We start from the raw sequence: 19,336 nt of genomic DNA, 5'->3' as shown, positions 1-19,336 counted from the left end.
AAGGCTTCATCCCAGACCCACTCAAATCAGAATCTTTGGGGTGAGGGGTGGTGTCAGGCATCTGTAGTTTAACAAGGTTATTAGGTAATTCTTATGTACTCTATAGTGCGGTTAGAGAAAATCAATTGCGTATCCAGAGATAAAGAGATATTATGAACAATGTATTCATTTCCAATGAACACTTAGTATAAGATTTCAGGAAAGTTAAAGATTTTTAAATTTAGTTTTTAAAAAAGGTTTTATAAAAAAGCTATTAATATTTGACTATTTTCATATCCTTTCATTCTTGCACATTGTAGAATGTACAGACAACGTAAGTGGGAGTTTCCTAGTTAATACATTTTTGGGGGGTCATCATGATTTTAACCATAAAAAAGTGAAAAAGATAAAAATTCTTCCTCCTACTGCTGGCTTCTCTAACTATGCTGTATTACTTTTCTTTATGTTTTCTCCCAGAGGTTTTCAGGTCATATAACTGAAAATCTATATGAATATGTATATATATTGTATATACCCAGATGCATGTTCATATTTATGTGCATGTATTTCATTTTAAAAAACAAAAATACTAGCACACAAGTATCTATATTTTGCTTTTAAAATATAACATATCTTAGATATGCCACTGTTCTTTTATATTATATTCTATTATATGAATATATTTTATCTTATTAGTCCCCCCAAAGATGGATATTTAAATTGTTTCCAATCTCTTGTATTTAGATTGTTCCTAAACATTTACATTTGTACATTTATTTGGTAAACATGCTTTTTTTTTTAAGGCACACAGTTTCCTTACACTCATAATTGCATACTAAACTCTTGTATAGTTCATATTTACAACCTGCCATAACGTTTTTGCATTCTGAATTAGTCCTTCACATTTTGATATTTGGCATAATGTTCAAACACACTTTTTACACACTGACCTCTCCTTAAACCACTCACAGATTTAATAAATCCTACAGAAAAACATTCAGAGATTATTTGAAGGCTTGATCTTCAACCACTCACAGATTTAATAGATCCTACAGAAAAACATTCAGAGATTATTTGAAGGCTTGATCTTCTATTTACTTCAAGATGACAGAATAGTTAGTTTCTCGTGATGAAATACTACGAGAACGCAGAATGAACAAACTGTTGTGTAATTCATCAGAGAAGCATATTAACTCTGCTGAAGTACCACTGAATGAAACAAAAATGAATCTGTGAAGTAGCAATCGGATTGGCAGGCTGGTTTCTATGTCCCATCACTCTCATCGTCTTCTATTATCATGTTTTCTTCCATGTCTCCTTAGGCTGAAAAGGGCTGAGGCTGGCTGGCAGGCAGTTCACTGGCACTATTCTGACTCAGAGGAAGAGACCAGGTTTCTGGCTCTGTGTCCTGAGCGGGTTCACCCAGAGATTCCTCTGCAGAATGCCCTCCATTAAGCTGGGCTTCATCTCCACTGTCAGGGTCGATCGTTCCATGTTCCTTGTCAGTCAGGACTTCCATTTTCAATCTTCCAAAGTGTTGCTTTTTCAATCTTCCAAAGTGTTGCTTCAGAGGGAGCCTTCCAATATCTTGGGTAAAAGAAATCTGAGCTTGATTTCTCATCGGAATGGTCAGTAGAGCAAGGTATGACAGTAGCTGAGTTTGGAGGCATGAAGCTGGTGCGCAGAAGTCAGGAAAAAGTGCTTTTGCTGCCGGGCAATTTTCCCGATACTTTTTATTTATTAGAAACCACTGGGTTGTGTGCAAGGGTCAAAAACTTGATCCTCCTCCTTGGCAATGAGCATATCCTCGGGCTTTGTTGGAATGTATCTCACCTCTCGTAGCTATAGCTGTCCTATATTTCCTGAGTAAAGAGTGTGTATTCCGGTCACCACTGAGGATATCTGCAAAACTTAGAAATTCACTGGCTCTCACAATATCATCAGTTTCCATGAAGAAATCTATGTAGTTTTGGTGAAGATATAAATTAAATAAGTCTCCTGGCATGTGTGACATTTCTACTACCTCCTCAGGTTCAACAAGTATGTATCCCGTTCATATTCTGATAAATGAGAGGGCAACCGAGATGAGTCTAATTCTGTTAAAGATGCTCTTTTATGGTATAGGATTTTCCTCAAAGATCAGAATAGAAACAGAGAAACATCTTTGCCACCAATAGCTTGGACCTCTTGATGTTCAAAAACCCGGTCAGGTTTTTTTCTTCGTTTTGATTTTGACAGCACAGCACTCGATTTTAAAGACATTCTTTTTTTCCTTGGCCATACGTTGTTTTCCCCTTTTGAAGAACAAATCTGGAGGCTGTTTATTGCACTTCTCATATCACCAGAACATCCTTGACAGAGCAACTCTAGAGAAGTTTTGTCAGCAACAGTAATTTTTCCTCCACTCTTGTTAGCTTCTATACTCACTATTCGATTAAGAAATTTCGTCATAATTGTTGGTGCCACAGGGTTGAAACTAATATTTGAGATAGAACACTCTTCCTGAATTTCTTTGGGAAACAAGAAACTTTGATTATTATCACCACTGAGACTGTCAGAGATTATAAATGTAAGAGGACATCGATCAATCTTCACATACTTCCTTAGAACTTCATGTAAAGTATGAGAATCCCGATAAAACTGGTTAGGTAAATCTTCAACCAGAATTATGTTCTTATCAGCTCTCAGATGGATCAGTAAGCATGTGTAAATTGTTATACTTTGTTGCTCTTTGTAGAAACTTTGAAAACTGCTATCTGAGACTGACAGGGAAACATACGGAAGCTTGATTCAGTATGAAACATTTCCTTGAAATCATCTTTTTGGAAGTCTGGTAAAACTGGATTAATCCACTCTTATACTTGAATACCATGCTTATTTGATAGTATTTTTTTGGTAGTTGTTGTTCCACATCCAGGAGGACCTGTTATTAATAAAATAGATCCATCCTGTTTTGGTTGCCTTTCTAAGACTTGAGCTTTTTACCAGGTTTCAACTTCTTCAATTTTCTTTTTATGCACAGTAAGTTCATGTTAAGTTTCTGGTTTATATTTATCTACCCATGATTCATTTTCTGACAGATAGTCTTTTGAATTTTCTAAACCATAAATCTGTTCTAAGGAAAATAGACTTCCTATTTTTCTAGCTGGAAATAATCCTACTTTCTGATGTAGAAGGCTCATTTTTTCTTGATGACTTCGGTTATTCACACCTAATGATGTGGCAGTAATAGTAGAGATGACTCTACACTCTAGAAAATCATTGAAAGATGGGTCATCCAGTCTGTTACCTTTGTGGAAGATACCTTTGGTCTAAGAAAAGTTTTTGACATTATAAGCTGTAATAGTTCCCATCCATAGTATAGGACCTGTAGTACATTAAACTAAATTCACCTCCTTTAAAAAGCTGGTAACTGTTCCTGAAGATGCCAGATTCCTGAAGGGAGAGACCATGCTGTTTTTTTAAAATTGATTTTGCACATAGATGGGTGTGTTTGCGAATACATTTCCAGAAGTAGAATTTCTGGGTCAAAGAGTGTGTGCATTTATAATTCTGATATATACTCTCCATAGAAGCTGTACCAGTTCATATTCTCTCTGGTAGTGTGAGCAGTAGTTGTTTTCGCTATTCTCACTAAAGCTGGTTATTAGTTTAAATTGTTTTTAATCCAACAGGTGAAAAGAGGGAAATGAATGTGGTTTGTCTTTCTTATAAAAAATAGTCAATCTTGTATATTTGAGTTACTTATTTTTCTATTCTGTGAACTTTCATATTCTTTTCTCATTTTTTTCTGTTGACTTGTTAACTTTTTTCTTGTTAATATGGAGTATATTGTATATTAGAGAAAGTCACCCTTCTAATATGTGCTGCAGTTTTCCATTTAAAAAATATTTTTCCTTTGTTTACTGTAAGGTTTTGGTTATGCAGAAAATTCCGTGTAATTGAAAATATTAGTCATTTCTTTCAGACTTTTTCTTTTCTCTTCTCCTTTTCTTTGGTTATGCTCAAGCCTAGCAGACAGGACTAGCACGAGGCCAGGGAAGCATCTAGAAGACTAAAATTAGAGGCTTTATTTTTGTATCCCAGGTATCATTCTTGCCTCACTATAATCTTGGCTCTCCCCTATTCCAAGCATTTAAAGAAATAAAATTTTGCAGTAGTATCTTCTAGCACCTTAATGATTTAATTTTCATGATTATATCTTTCTAATTTATTTCTGCATACATGTGAGATATGGATACAAATTTATTTGTTTTTCCCAGATGGCTATCAACTTCTCTCTGACACTAATTATTATGTAACCTGTCTCCCCTCTTCCTGATTTAAAATACCACTTCCTGTATTAAAAATTTCCTGTAGTATCTATTTATCTATGGAGTTTGTCAATGATCAATAATCGATTTACTTATTTATTTGACAAGTAAAAGTTGTGTACATTTATGGTGTATGGCATGCTGTTTTGATATATGTATATTGTGCAGTGGTTAAATCAAGCTATTTAACATATGCATCACCTCATATACTTATTTTTTTGTGGTGAGAATATTTAAAATTTACTCTCAGCAATTTTCAAGTATAAAATACATTGTTATTAACTATTATTCCCACAATATACAACAGATCTCTAAAACTTATTTCACTTGACTGAATAATGTGTCCTTTGAGCAAGAACTCCCTATCCTCACCCCCAGACTCTAGTAACCACCATTTTCCTTTGTTTCTATGAGTTTGACTTTTTTAGATTACACATGTGAGATTATGTGACATTTGTGTTCCTGTATCTGGCTTGTTTCACTCACCATAACGTCCTCCAGGTTCTTCTGTGTTGTTGCAAATGTCAGTGAACATGGGAGTGCAGATATCTCTTAGACATACCGATTTTATCTTTTTGATATATGCCCAGCAGGGAATTACTGGATCATATGGTAGTTCTATTTTTAATTTTTTGAGTAATCTCCATACATTATGCTTTCCATAATGGCTGTACTAATTTACATTCCCACCAACAGTGTAAAAGGGTTCTCTTTTCTCCACATTCTTGCCAACACTTGCTATTATTCATCTTTTGGATAATAGCCTTTCTAAAAGGAGTGAGGTGGTATTTCATTGTGGAGTTAATTTGCATTTCCCTGATGATTAGTGATGTTAAGTATTGTTTTCATCTACCTGTTGGCCCTTTGTTTGTCTCCTTTTTTTTGAGATGGAGGTTTCGCTCTTGTTGCCCAGGCTGGAGTGCAACGGTGCGATCTCGGCTCACCACAACCTCTGCCTCCTAGGTTCATTGATTTTCCTCCCTCAGCCTCCCGAGTAGCTGGGATTACAGGCATGCACCACCATGCCTGGCTAATTTTGAATATTTAGTAGAGATGGGGTTTCTCCATGTTGATTAGGCTGGTCACGGACTCTCGACCCCAAGTGATCTGCCCACCTTGGCCTCCCAAAGTGCTGGGATTAGAGGTGTGAGCCACAGCGCCCAGCCTGTATGTCTTCTTTTAAGAAATGTCTATTTAGGTCTTTTGTCCATTTTTAAAACACAAATTCCATTTTTGTTTTGTTATTGAGTTGAGTTCCTTACATATTTGCCTCTTTTCAGATGTAGGGCTTTCACATATTGTCTTCTATTCTGTTGGTTATTTCTTCACTCTGTTATTGTCTCCTTTGCTGTACAGAAGCTTTTTAGTTTGATGTAATCTCACTTGTCTATTTTGCTTTTGTTTCCCATGTTTTGAGGTCATATAAAAAAAAAAATCATTGCCCAGACTAATGTCTGGGTATATAGAATGATTTTTAAATACTGCTTTAATTTTAAGTGAATTGTGAGCATCAAAGGAGACAGGCTCTTTGGATACCTATTCAGAATTTCCTTCTTTCCAATGGCTAAATAGTATTTTGTTGTGTACATATACCATATTTTATCAATTCATGTGTTGATGGTCAGAAAAGATACTTGATATAATTTCAGTCTTCTCACATTTGTTAGACTTGTTTTGCGGTCTATCATGTGATCTGTTCTAAAAAATAGTCCCTATGCTATTGAGAATGTATCTTCTCTTGCTGTTTGATTAAATGCTCTGTATATGTTTGTTAGGTCAATTTGGCCTAAAGTGTAGTTCAAGTCCAGTGTTTCCTTATTGACTTTTTGGATGATCTGTTCATTGTTGAAAGTGGGGTATTGAAGTCCCTTACTATTGTTGTGTTGTAATCTATCCCTCTTTTCAGATTTATTAATATCTGATATATGTATTTAGGTACTGTGATGTTAGATGAATATATATTTATAATTGTTATACCTTCTTGGTAAATTAATCTCTTTGTTATTATATAATGACCTTCTTTGTTTCTGTTTACATTTTTTGACTTAAAGTCTGTTTTGTCTGATGTAAGTGTAGCTACTTTTTTTTTGGTTTGTTTTGTTTCCATTTGTATAGGATATATTTTTTGATCCTTTCAACTGCAGTTAATAAGCATCCTTCAAGGTGAAGTGAGGCCCAGCATGGTGGCTCATGCCTGTAATCCCAGCACTTTGGGAGGCCAAGGTGGGAGGATTGCTTGAGCTTAAGAGTTTGAGACTAGTCTGGGCAACATGGTGTAACCCTGTCTCTACCAAAAGTACAAAAATTGGCCCATGTGGTGGCACACATTTGAAGTCCCAGCTACTTGAGAGGCTAAGGCAGGAGGATCGCTTGAGCCTATAGTTGGGTCTTGTGAGGGTTTTTTTTTTTTTTTCCCAGGGGGCAGGGAGAATCGGTTTTTTAATCTATTGAGTCACTCTATGTCTTTGGACTGGAGGTCCAAATCCATTTACATTCAAAGTTTTATTTCTATACTTTTATTATGTTTTGTTTATTTACAAGTAACACACTGTTTATTATTGCTTTGTAAAATGTTTAATAATGATTAAGGCCTAATCCTTATTGCTGTCTTTTCAGAATGTTCCTAACTATCCTAACTACTCATGTCTATTTTTTAATTTCAATTTTAGAATTATCTTTTAAAAAAATCTTATCGCAATTTATTGTGATCATCTTAAAAGTTTTAAGTATAGAGAGAATTGGCATTTTTATGATGTTAAGTCTCGCAATCCAAGAATATAATATGCACTGACATTGGTTTGGAAATTTCTTTTTTCTTTTCAGTGTATTTAGGTTCATACAGATTTTGCACATCTTCTGTCAAGTTTATTCTGGAGTATTTCCTTCTTTGTCATTGTAAATGAGGTATTCTGCAAGTTTTTTTGGATGTGTTTTTCTATATATAAATACAGTCAATTTTTAAATATCAGTGTATTCCCATCTAATTCAACAGAATTTTGTTATTCTGAACATTTAAATTTTAAAGTTTTCAGGTATATAAATTATCATTTGCAAATAAAGATACTTTTAACTTTTCCTTTCTACATTTTCTACTGTTTCCTCCTATACTTGCATTAGTTAGTACCTCCAGAAAAATGTTAGTAATTGTTGTGATTGTAGATATACTTGTCTTATCTGCACTTTAATGGGACACTTCTATCTGTTTTCCCAGTAAGCATAATGTGTTTATTTTTTTTGTTGTTGTTGCTACTGTTGGAATGCTATTTCTTTGTTAGGGTTAATTTAAAGAAATTAATATTATCAAATGCAAAGTCTTAAAAATTCAAATATAGATGTTTTATTCTATTAATGCATTTTCAGAATTTATGGAGATGAGAGATACTTGTATGGATTGTCTCCTTATAAATATTAAATTATTTTAATTAGTACATTTCTTAATCCTAAACCACCCTGGCATTATCAGACCAAACCTTAATTTATCAGGGTGTATTTTTCAAATGTTCTGCTGGTGCTCCTTACTAATATGTTGTTTGTTTGTTACACTGATATTTGGAAGTGAGATTCTTCTGTAGACTTCTTTCTTTTCTAATACTTGTCCAATATTGAAACAATAGTTAATTTGAAATCTTTCTTCATCTTTAAAGAGTATTGCAATAGAATGTTCTTTAGATATTTCATTAATTTAATAATATGTTTCTCAGCTTTATTCCCAAAGACTCAGTAGGCCTTTAAGAATAAAAACAGTATCATACTTGGTCATTGAACCTAAAACAGTGTCTGGCACATAGCAGTGGGCATTCAAGGAATACTTGACTGATTAATTATAAATCTGGATTTTTAAAAAAGCTACTCAAATTGCTCTGATATTCAAATAGGCAGGGCTTAGAACTGCTGCCCTATACCTGTTTTCTATTTAAGCCTGTGTAATGCCTAATAAGTAATACTACTTTGTTTATACAACATACTCAAAAGCTTGATTGAGTAATACATTCATTAATACACAGGTATTTAGAGCTTTCGTTTATAAAATGCATTCTAACAGCAACTATTAGTCCCACTGGCATACAATAGCAGAGCAAATACTTGTGGCATCCTTTTGAAAACTAAAATGCCTTCTTTTGATTCCTCTATGAGGTATCTATATGAACTGCTAAAATTAACGGAGAATGGAGGATGCAAAATCAACATGCAAAATCAGTAGCATTTCTATACAACAATAACAAACTAGCTGAAAAAAAGAAATAAGAAAGCAGTGCTATTTACAATAACCACAGAAAGGCCGGGCGTGGTGGCTAATGCCTGCAATCCCAGCACTTTGGGAGGTTGAGGTGGGCGGATCACCTGAGATTAAGAGTTCAAGACTGGCCTGGCCAACATGGTGAAACTCTGTCTCTACTACTAATAAAAAATTAGCTGGACATGGTGGCATGTGCCTGTAATCCCAGCTACTCAGGAGGTTGAGGCAGGAGAATCACTGGAACCTGGGAGGTGGAGGTTGCAGCAAGCTGAGATCGCATCACTATACTCCAGCCTGGGCGACAGAGTGAGACTCCATCTCAAAAAAACAACAAACAAACAAAAACCACACACACATACACGCACTCACACACACACATACACATACCCCTAGGACTATATTAACCAAGGAGGTGAACGATCCCTACAAGAAAAACTATAAAACATTGATGAAAGAAATTGAAGAGAACACCAAAAATGGAAAGACATCCCATGCCATGGATTGAAAGAATGAATTTTGCTAAAATGACCATACTATCGGAAGACATCTACAGATTCAATGCAATCTCTATCAAAATTCCAATGACATTTTTCACAGAAACAAAGAAAAAATCTTAAAATTTGTATAGAACCACAAAAGACTCCAAATAGTTCAAAGCAATACAGAGTGAAAAGAACAAACTGCAGGCATCATACTACTTGACTTCAAAATATACTGCAAAGCTATGGTAAACAAAACAGCATGGTATTGGCATAAAAACAGACACCTAGACCAATGGAATAGAATAGAAAACCCAGAAATAAATCCACATATTTAAAGTCAGCTGATTTTTGACAAAGGTGCCAAGAATATGCATTGGGGAAAGGACACCCTCTTCAATAAATAGTTCTGGAAAATGTGAATATTCATATGTAGAAGAATGAAACTAGACTCCTATCTCTCACCATATGCAAAAATCAATTCAAAATGAACTAAAGACTTGAATGTAAGACCCCAAACTATAAAACTCCTAGAAGAAAATATAAGGGAAGCCCTTCAGGACATTGTTCCCAGCAAAAAAATGTATGGGTAACACTTCAAAAGCAAATGCAACAAAAACAAAAATAGACAAATGGTACTATATCACCTGAGAAGCGTCCGAACAGCAAAGGAAACAAAAGAATAAGGGGATAACCTGTAGAATGGGAGAAATTATTTGCAAACTATTCATTTGACAAGGGCCTTATATCTAGAATACACAAGGAACTCAAATAACTCAGCAACAAAAATTCCCAAATGATTTGATTTTAAAATGGGCAAAAGATCTGAAGAGACATTTCTCAAAAGAAGACACACAAATGGCCAAGGATGTGAAGAAACTCTCAACATCTCTAATCATCAGGGAAAGGCAGATCAAACCACAATGAGATATTATCCCACCACAGTTAGAATTGATATTATCAAGAAGACAAAAAATAACAAATTCTGGTGAGGATGCAGAGAAGAGGGAATTCTTATACACTGTTGGTAGGAATGTAAATTAGTACAGCCATTACGCAAAACATATAGAGGATTCTCAAAAAACTAAAAATATAACTACCATATGGTCCAGCTTTCCTACTACTGAGTATTTATTTTAAAAATCAGTATATTAAAGAGATATCTGCATCTCCATATTTATTGAATCACTATTCACAATAGCAAAGATTTATAGAATCAACCTAAATGTACATCAATGAATGAATGGATAAAGAAAAAGTGTTACATATTCACAGTGGACTATTACCTAGCCATAAAAAATAATGAAATGCTCTCATTCACAGCAGCATGAATGAGCCTGGAGGATGTGTTAAGTGAAATAAGTCAGACTTAAAAAGATAAATACCATGAATTCTGACTCATATAGGGTAGCTTAAGAAAAAGTTATACTAATAGAAGTAGAGAGTAGAGCTCTGGTTATTAGAAGCTGGGAAGGGTTCAGAGCTGGAAAAATAAGGAGAGGTTGATTAATAGATGCAAAAATACAGCTAGATAGTAGGAATAGGTTCAAGTAGTCTACAGCACTATAGGGTACATGCAGTTAACGATAGTTTATTGTATATTTTTAAAAAGCTAATAGAGAGGATTTTGAGTGTTCCCACCAGAAAGAAAAGAAATGTTTGAGGTGATACATATGCTAATTACACTGATTTGATCACTACACATTGTGTACATGTATCAGCATATCACTCTATATTCCATAAATATGTACAATTATTATGAGTCTACTACAAATAAAAGGAAAAAAATGAGCTGAGACTCATATTACCTTTTGTGAGCATAAAAGAGACCTTCTTCATAAGTTTGTACCCAAGTGATGTCATCTCCCCATCCTGAAATAGAAGAGAGAAATCAGTGCAGTAACCCAGAACTAGAGACAAGCTCTGAAATGGGTATCTAATAATCAGATATCTACCTACAGATATTTAACTAAGCCTTCAAGCTGTTGGCTGATATATGATGCAGAGGACCCACAATTTTCACTAGATATGGAGGTGGTTTCCCTTTATATTGTAGTACTGAGGTTTTGCTACTGTATTTCAAACCTTGAGGCCCATGGCCTTCAAGCCAGTAAGTGCTTAATAAATGTTGTTATGATTAGAGCTGATTGAAAGGACATCTTTGGATAATGTAAAAGCTCTGGCTTTAGGAATGTTTGGAAAGTAACAGTTCATCTTTGCACACTTTGTAAGATTATTAGGAATCCTTTGGGCTGTACTCTACAATGCCCTCCTATTTTGGGTCCCAAGAGATGCTGACCTCTTCTAAGTCAGTATACATTGTGAAATAAGGGAATTCTGAATTTTGCTTTGAATTCTGACATGGAAAAAATTCTTGTGTGGGAATTTCACGGCCGAGAGACATGATTAAACACATGTGTTTTGGAAGCACCCAAAAGAATGGAGAGAAAAAACAGAAAGCAATAAATATAGAGAGAACCCATTCGCCTTAAAGAAATGGTATGAGTATTTGGGAATGTGTATTGGCAATTAAAGAATAAGATCATCAAGGAGAAGAATGCCCAGAACCTCCAAAAACATTACTGAGTATTTTCAGGAAGTGTCTCAGTCTATCAATGAGAGAGACTGAATTAATGTGAAAATTAGCAATATTTGGAAGTCAGTTTGGGCCCAGATTTTCGTGTACATTTCAAATGTTGTCAGACCACAGTTTCTGGCTTTAATGTCATGGTAAATATGATAATAATTTGATAAATATGATTCCATGATTTTTGCTTATTTGTTTTTCATGTTTGTTTTCTGGTGACAGCTTTATTGAAATAAAATTAATACACCAATACAACTCACCTATTGAAAATGAATACTTTTGGCCAGCCGTGGTGGCTCATGCCTGTAATCCCAGCACTTTGCGAGGCCGAGGCGGGTGGATCGTTTGAGGTCAGGAGTTCAAGACCAGCCTAGCCAACATGGTTAAACCCCGTCTCTACTAAAAATACAAAAATTAGCTGGGTGTGGTAGCATGCACCTGTAGACCCAGCTACTCGGGAGGCTGAGGTAGGAGAATCCCTTGAACCTGGGAGGCGGATGTTGCAGTGAGCCAAGATTGCACCACTGCACTCCAGCCTGGGTAACAGAGCAAGACTCCATCCCCCCCCCCCAAAAAAAAAAAGAAAGAAAAAAATGTATACTTTTTTCAGTATATATACAAAGTTGTGCAACCATCATCACAATCAATTTTAGAACATTTTCATCTCCTCAGAAAAAAAACTCTATACCATTTAGCTATCACCTGCTCCCCATTTTCTTCAACTGCCACAGCCCTAAGAAACCCCTAATCTACTTTCTGTCTCTATAGATTTGCTTATGCTGGACTTTTCATATAAATGGAATCATACAATATGTAGGCTTTTGTGACTAGATTTTTTCACTCAGCATAACCTTTTTAAGGTTCATCCATATAGTGACATGTATTATTATTTAATTCATTTTTTATGGTCAAATATTATTCCATTGTATGGATATACCACATTTTATTTATTTGTTCATCAGTTAATGGATAGTTGGGTTGTTTCCAGTTTTTCCCTTTTATGAATAATGCCACTATGAACATACATAGACAAGTTTTTGAGTGGTATATGTTTTCATTTATCTTGGGTATACACCTAGGAGCGGAACTGCTGAACAAATGGTAACACTATATTTAGCTTTTTGAGGAGCTGTCAGGTTATTTTCTAAAGTGGCTACATCATTTTATATTCTCACCAGCAATGTTTTTGGTTTTTTTTGTTTTTTTTTTTTTTTTTTTTTTTTTTTTTTTTTTTTTGCCTGATTTAAAATCTTAACATTGAAAAACATCTCTTATTAGTTTAATGCCACATCTTAACAGGAACTCTTGCTCTCTGTAATAATCCTGAAAGATCCTTTTTCCAACTTTGGTTGAACACATGCAATATCTATACACCACATTTTCCATTAAGTAAAAGTTATTCTAAAACAGCAAGTGAGACTAGGCCTCTGCTTAATTTTCCCTCTTCTGATGCAAATATCATTCAATGCTGGAACATTAGCAGTGGGGAAAATTTCTGTTCTCTGCTCCTGCTCAATTTGGTTCCACAAACAGTAAAGGAACATCTGCTGCATAACTTACTCCACAAAGCAGTGGGAATACAAACATAGAGCAATATAATCCCTATTCTCAAAAAATTCTCCAAAGCCCTGTAGGAAAGCTATATTGCATTATAATAATTTTTTATATACTCTGTTATAATCACAATAGGTCAAAGCTGGTACAGTTTAAATGCACCTCATGGCTTCTGCTCATTACTCTTAATTCTATCCCTATCTCTGTCTCTGGCTATGTTTTCTTGTCTTTTGAGATTTTATTCATTTATCTAACATATATTTATTAAGTATTTACTATCTGCCAAGCACTGGACTAGGTACTCAGCAATTCTGATTCAAAGGAAGTTGGGATTTTCTTGGATCACTGTATGCATATGTGTTTTTTTCTCCCTGAATCTTTTACTACCTTTATCTAATTAATCTTCCTTTTCTTCTTACTTCCTTCTCTACTTAACTGGTGCTGCCCTGTGCTCTAAGGGGCTCCATATGCTACTCTGTGTACTGTATCCAAGCTCCTCCCACTCACCCCTACCTTTAATCTTCATTCATTCTGAGCCTCATTCTCTCCGTTGTTCACCATGTAGCAATAGATGGTAAAAGACTTTGCCAAATATAAACCAGTTCTCAATAATGGTGTTCTCAGCTAATATCAGTAATCTTCTGTGTTAAATTAGTTTCTTATCAATTGAAATAACAGAACCTTTAAGTTGTTTAAAATAGAGCATACAAATGTAATATATTTTTCAAAACATTCAACAAGAGTTTTAAATAAATATTTAGAAGTGAGCACACAGAATGTTGATGCTTTGTGGTACAGTTATCACAGTGCTGCTTAATGCAGACCTGGAAAATCTTTAAGTTTAGTCTTTGGCACTTTAAGGCTACTGAGCTCATTGTTTTGCAACAATTACGCTTATATAGAGACATAGAGTTATGTTTAGGAAAATATTTCAACTTTTTCATTCATTTCTTTTGCAAAAATATATTGACTTTCTGTGTATATAGTTTGTGTGCTTGTTAAGCTGAAGTAGAGTTAATTAGCTTAGGTAAACATTGATGAGCACTTGGCTGGCACTCAGTACATCTGTTAAGAAATGAATGTACTTGGGAAGCAAGTCAATCTTTTAGAATTTGAAATTATATAATATATATCAACTTTATATATATAATTTCTTATATATATTATACCAATAAATGTATACTATTTGTCATATAATGTATATATACCATGTTATATGTTATGATTATAATATATATGATATATATATGTATCAGAGATAGGAACAGAATTATTTGTTCCCACATGGTTATTCAAAACTAGCAGTATTACTACAAGGCACTTGACCACTATTTGCAGTGGTAATGTGAATGGAGCAAACAAATGGTCAAGTACTTGGTGGTAATACTGATAATTTTGAATAGCTATGTGGGGACAAATAATTCTGTTCCTACTTCTGTTACTTAAAGATATAGAAACCAACGTTGAGAATTTTTTCTTTTATAAAATGTTTCTTTACAGATGAATATGTATTTGTTGCTTAGGCCAAAGTAAAACAGTAAATACAAAAAGAAATGTTTTCTAAACATGTAGCCAATAGCAATCCTTGATTATGTCTAAAACCACTGTCTTCCAGAGTCAATATAGCAAAGACTTGGGTACCCCAAATTCTCAGGGTTTGGGGTACGGTATAATTTTCTGGGAAGGCTTATATAAAATCATTCCAAATTATTATTATTATTATTTTTTGGAGGACTGGGAAATAGAGGACTGGGAATTGGAGCAAATTTTGAGGAACCTTAAATTGCTATTAGGACACCAATATGACATAGCAATCCATCATTATTTTCTAGGACTCTGGTTACCAAAGTTATAGAGAGCAAGTCAATTCTCCATTATTTCAGCAAAAGATAATGCAAATTTATGTTATTGTTTGCTAGTTGATTTGATTCACTGCCTAAAATAAACTGATTCCTTCTGTTTTAAAATCCACTTTGAAGTCACACACAACAAAAATCATTCAGTTAGTTGAATTTGTTTTATAATTAGACCATGAGTGAAGACACCAGATATTTTAAAAAGCAATCCAAATGACTGAGTTTAGAAAATAAAATGAGATTACAGCACCTCTTGAGAGTGTTTGAGGAGGCCTTTTTTCCTTTTTTATTGCAATGGCAAGGTTGGAAGAAACTGCGACGAGTAAGAGGCAGAGAACCATAGCTGAGTGTAGCATCATGTCTTCTAGAGAATCTCTCAGAAGAAGCTAGATGACAGAAAGGAATTCTCAGAATCTAGTGAGTTACTTCAAGCTATTATTAGAAGATATTTGCTAAGAGTTGGACCAATACCGTGATGACAGACTGTTCTGCTTTTTTGGTTTGACATGGTATAACCAACCACATAGAATTTTCATTCACATTTTATTTTTAAAATGCTTAATCAACTCAATACATGCTCAGCTGGTGAAAAGTCACGTTCTGTGCATCCTGGGCATAGTGCTGTATAATTAAAAGAGAGCTGGATGAGGGCACACAAAGCCTGCTTCTGAATCGCCCTGTAGTGTTCACACCACCAAGATGAAGCTCAAATAAGATTATGTTTTTTAATGTCTTGTAAACTATAAAGTGGCTTTTAGCATGCAGAAATATTCTTTGCCTTTTGATTCTTCTGTATCTAGTAGGTCAAAACATTTTGACTCTATACCAAGATAAGATTATACATGAACAAATATTGCTTAAAATAGAAATCAGAGGAAAAATAGAATATGGAGGATTCTTGTCCTTCAGTTCCTTTATAGTTTCTTACCTTTCTCATCCTTCCAACAATTACTCAGAATTTTGCCCTTCAGTTTATAATACAGCTCTTTATAAAAATAAAATACTGTCATATTACTATAAATTAGACATATGTATAGAGAAGCGTAGACGTGCCATGATTACATTCTCATTCAAACCAATTCTTAACTCAATGTGAGTCTTTTATACTTTGCACATTAAGATGAAAACTAAAGTCCAAAGTTGGGCCTGATCTGAATCTGGTCATAAATCACTTGATAAATATATTACAGGAAGTCTGTAATACTTGTGAGATGTTTAGTTACAGCATTAGCATATAAAACTCATTTGAAAATGGTTGGCACATGCAGTTTTGAAACTTTACCTCAAAATATAAAATAAATATACAGATATCCTTCACATTTATTTAAAGTTTCTTTAAGATGTCTTTCCTATTGACTTACATTATTTAGTATTGAATTCATCACCAAAATAGTAAAATTTCCTTAGCCAAGTGAGTCTCCTGCCTTGGTCTCCCGAGTAGCTGGGATTACAGGTGTGTACCACCACACCTGGATAATTTTTCTATTTTTAATAGAGAGGGGGTTTCACTGTGTTGGCAGGCTGGTCTCAAACTCCTGACCTCAAATAATCCACTTGCTTCAGCTTCCCAAAGTGCTGGGATTACAACGGTGAGCCACAGCTCCCGGCCTCCTTTCGTCTCTCCTCCTTTCCCCTCCTCTCCCCTCCTTTCCCCTCCTTTCCCCTCCTTTCCCCTCCCATCCTCTTCTGTCCTTTCTTTCCAGGCATATAAAACCCTGTTAAATAACGATCATGGTGTCTGATAAGGATTTCAGTTTAAGTTTCCATAACTTATTAAACCATAAAACATTTCAGAATATCATCTTGTACCTTAAGGCCTCGGTCATCTTGTACTTTAAAGACTGAAACAAAGGAAGGGTGGATTTTAGTAGAGGACAGGGACATTTGACTCTGGAACATGAAACCCAACCCAGCAAAGGCAGCCTTAGTTAGACAGGTTGGGAGGTGCAGTGGAGAAACTGAAGCAACCGTCTAGTACGGGATCTTAACCTGAATCCAGCAGGCTTCTCGAAGGCCTGTGGATGAGCTACAAAAGGCTCAAAACCCCTGGAAATTGCATGCAAAATTTTATCTGCCTGTTCCTTTTCCATGGGAATAGGGTCCAAAACGTCATTAAAATTCTTCCAGGGATCTTGGATATAAAGAAGAGTTAAGAAAAGTCAATCTGGAGGACCCTTTAGAAAGATTTTTCTATGTTAGGTACAGAGACAAGCAGGTGGAATCTGCATTTTAAAAAAGAAAAGCATAACTTCATCATTTTGCTATTTTAAAGCTGCCAAGCTTAGGGTTAGGTGGGAACATTTTTTTCTTTAAAATTTCAAATATGTATTATTGTCAAATACTTTCTAATTAAAAAATAAAAATCTTGGTTTTCTGGTTTTACATTGATAAATTATAAAATAGATATTAAATATATTCTGTGACAAAGCAGTACAACTTGTACATTGTAGATTTTGAATAAATAATGCTTTCCTTGGTAAAATACAGTGTAAATTGCTGAGGGTCCTTTAGAATCAGTTGCAAGGTTAAGCTACTTGGGGGAACACAGATAAATATGGCATGGTTACAGGCCTATAGCAGCTTAAAATGCATTTGGGAGGCATATAACCATATGTCAGAAATTAGGTTGTATAAACATTGGTCAATTAGCATTTTCTGACATTAGTATTTTATTTTTCAAAAGTAATTTAACATAAGTAACTGATATTATAAGCGCCTATATTTTAAAATAAAACAAGACTTAAAAGACTATAAAGAAGAGCTATTATTACTTGTAGAATAATTTTAAAGAGTCGTTTTGTGGTTGACGTCAATTTATTCTAATACCATTAATATAAATGGAGATAAAACTATGAAACCAGCAAAGGAAATCCAGTTCGGTAAAAGAAGAAAATTAAAAATTCATTTCACTTTCCCAGCCTTTACTGAAAGCTTCACTTTTAAATAGCAAAAGGTAATTATTTAAATATTGCAAAGCTTGACCACTGATTAAGTAATCTGGAAACTTTGCTTGCTTACCTGACTTGGCCAGTGCTCTTGTTGGAAATGTACTCTGGATGTTTCTGGTTAAAAATGGGTGTGGATTTATAGACACACACACACACCTGACCTACAACCTCACCTGCATAGAAACAAGAGCATAGTTACCGGAAAACAAACTTTAAAAAGTAGGCTGGTCTGAAAGACTCTGTACTTCTTTCCAGTTCTCATGCTTCTCACACTAAAAAAGCTCTTTTCTTTTTCTCTAAATTCAGATTGAATGTCCTCATAAAATGAGGTTAAATACCATCTTTGTGGTTCTTTCTCTTTTACTTTTTATTTCCCAAGGTAATTTAATGTTTGGCTGAAGTTCAGCACACACACAAAAAAAAGGAAGAAGGAAACCGGAATGAATTTAAGAACTGTGTGCATGCCATTGTTCTTGATGAGAGTGCTGTGAGGCTTGCAGATTAGAAATAAAGCAAATAGAAATTCTTAAGGGTTACTCTGTTTACAGGAATATAATTAACAGCTAAAGAGATTGAGTCCTTTTTTTTTTTTTGAGAGAGAGAAGGAAATAATTCTGTTTTAAAATTGAACATTTTCATAATTTGATTATTCTTTACAATTTTCTATAAAACCTTTACTGTGCACAAAATAGAAAACAGCAATTAGATAAGTTTAAATTTATCTAATAGATACTATTTAATTAATTGGCAGTAGTTATTTAATTACTGTTAAAATAATGTAGGGCAGGATGTCATCAAATTTGTTTTTTTGCACAGCCCAGGAAATAGGAACGATTTTGACATTTTTAAATGGTTGGGGAAAAAAAACAAAAGAATCATATTTTGTGATATGTGAAAGTTATATGAAATTCACTTTCAGTGTCCATAAATAGAGATGGCGGATGGCATGCAGCCATGTGCATTTACTTATTAGTGTCTGTGGCTACTTTTGCACTGCAACAGCAAAGTCCGGTACAGTCCAGGACAGTGGATACCAAAATCTGTGCACACTAAGTCCCATATCTGGCCCTGCGTAACCCACAGATATGAAAAGTTGGTCCTCCATATATGCAGGTTTGGCATCCTGTGAACACAGTATTTTTGATCCACTTTTGGTTGTGGATGCAGAACTTATATGAAGGACTGTATTTATTTTAAAAAAAAAAATTCTCTTCTATGTGAACCCACACGATTCAAACCTATGTTGTTTAAGGGTCAGCTGTGCTTGTGACAGGGACTGTATGATCTCCAAAACTGAAAATATTTACTATCTTTAGTAAATGTTTACAGAAAATGTTTATTGAAGCGTAATCCAAGGTATTGTTTATAAATTCCTTTCCTTTC

At 34.6% G+C, this 19,336-nt stretch overlaps 1 protein-coding gene and 1 pseudogene across 2 annotated transcripts in view; both read right to left on the bottom strand.

Moving 5' to 3' along the window:
- AGR3 (anterior gradient 3, protein disulphide isomerase family member) overlaps positions 1 to 18,103 on the bottom strand; it is a 22,197-nt gene extending 4,094 nt beyond the window's left edge. The window contains exons 1-4 of one of the 2 annotated variants that reach the window (XM_017889080.1): positions 18,024 to 18,069; positions 16,815 to 16,846; positions 15,256 to 15,391; positions 10,817 to 10,880 (exon numbers count right to left, since the gene is read on the bottom strand). In XM_017889080.1, coding sequence (XP_017744569.1) covers positions 10,817 to 10,880; positions 15,256 to 15,364 — 173 coding nt within the window. In that variant the 5' untranslated portion in view covers positions 15,365 to 15,391; positions 16,815 to 16,846; positions 18,024 to 18,069. Of the gene's footprint in view, positions 1 to 10,816; positions 10,881 to 15,255; positions 15,392 to 16,814; positions 16,847 to 18,023 lie in introns of both variants that reach the window. The other variant, XM_017889079.1, reaches the window with a different exon arrangement.
- Positions 1,244 to 3,310, bottom strand: LOC108540099 (cell cycle checkpoint protein RAD17 pseudogene; annotated as a pseudogene).
- Positions 18,104 to 19,336: the final 1,233 nt, after the last annotated feature.

Source organism: Rhinopithecus bieti, unplaced genomic scaffold (assembly GCF_001698545.2).
Source record: "Rhinopithecus bieti isolate Rb0 unplaced genomic scaffold, ASM169854v2 scaffold_16834, whole genome shotgun sequence".
NCBI classification, from domain to species: domain Eukaryota; kingdom Metazoa; phylum Chordata; class Mammalia; order Primates; family Cercopithecidae; genus Rhinopithecus; species Rhinopithecus bieti.
This window is presented reverse-complemented; position numbering and strand designations above follow the sequence as displayed.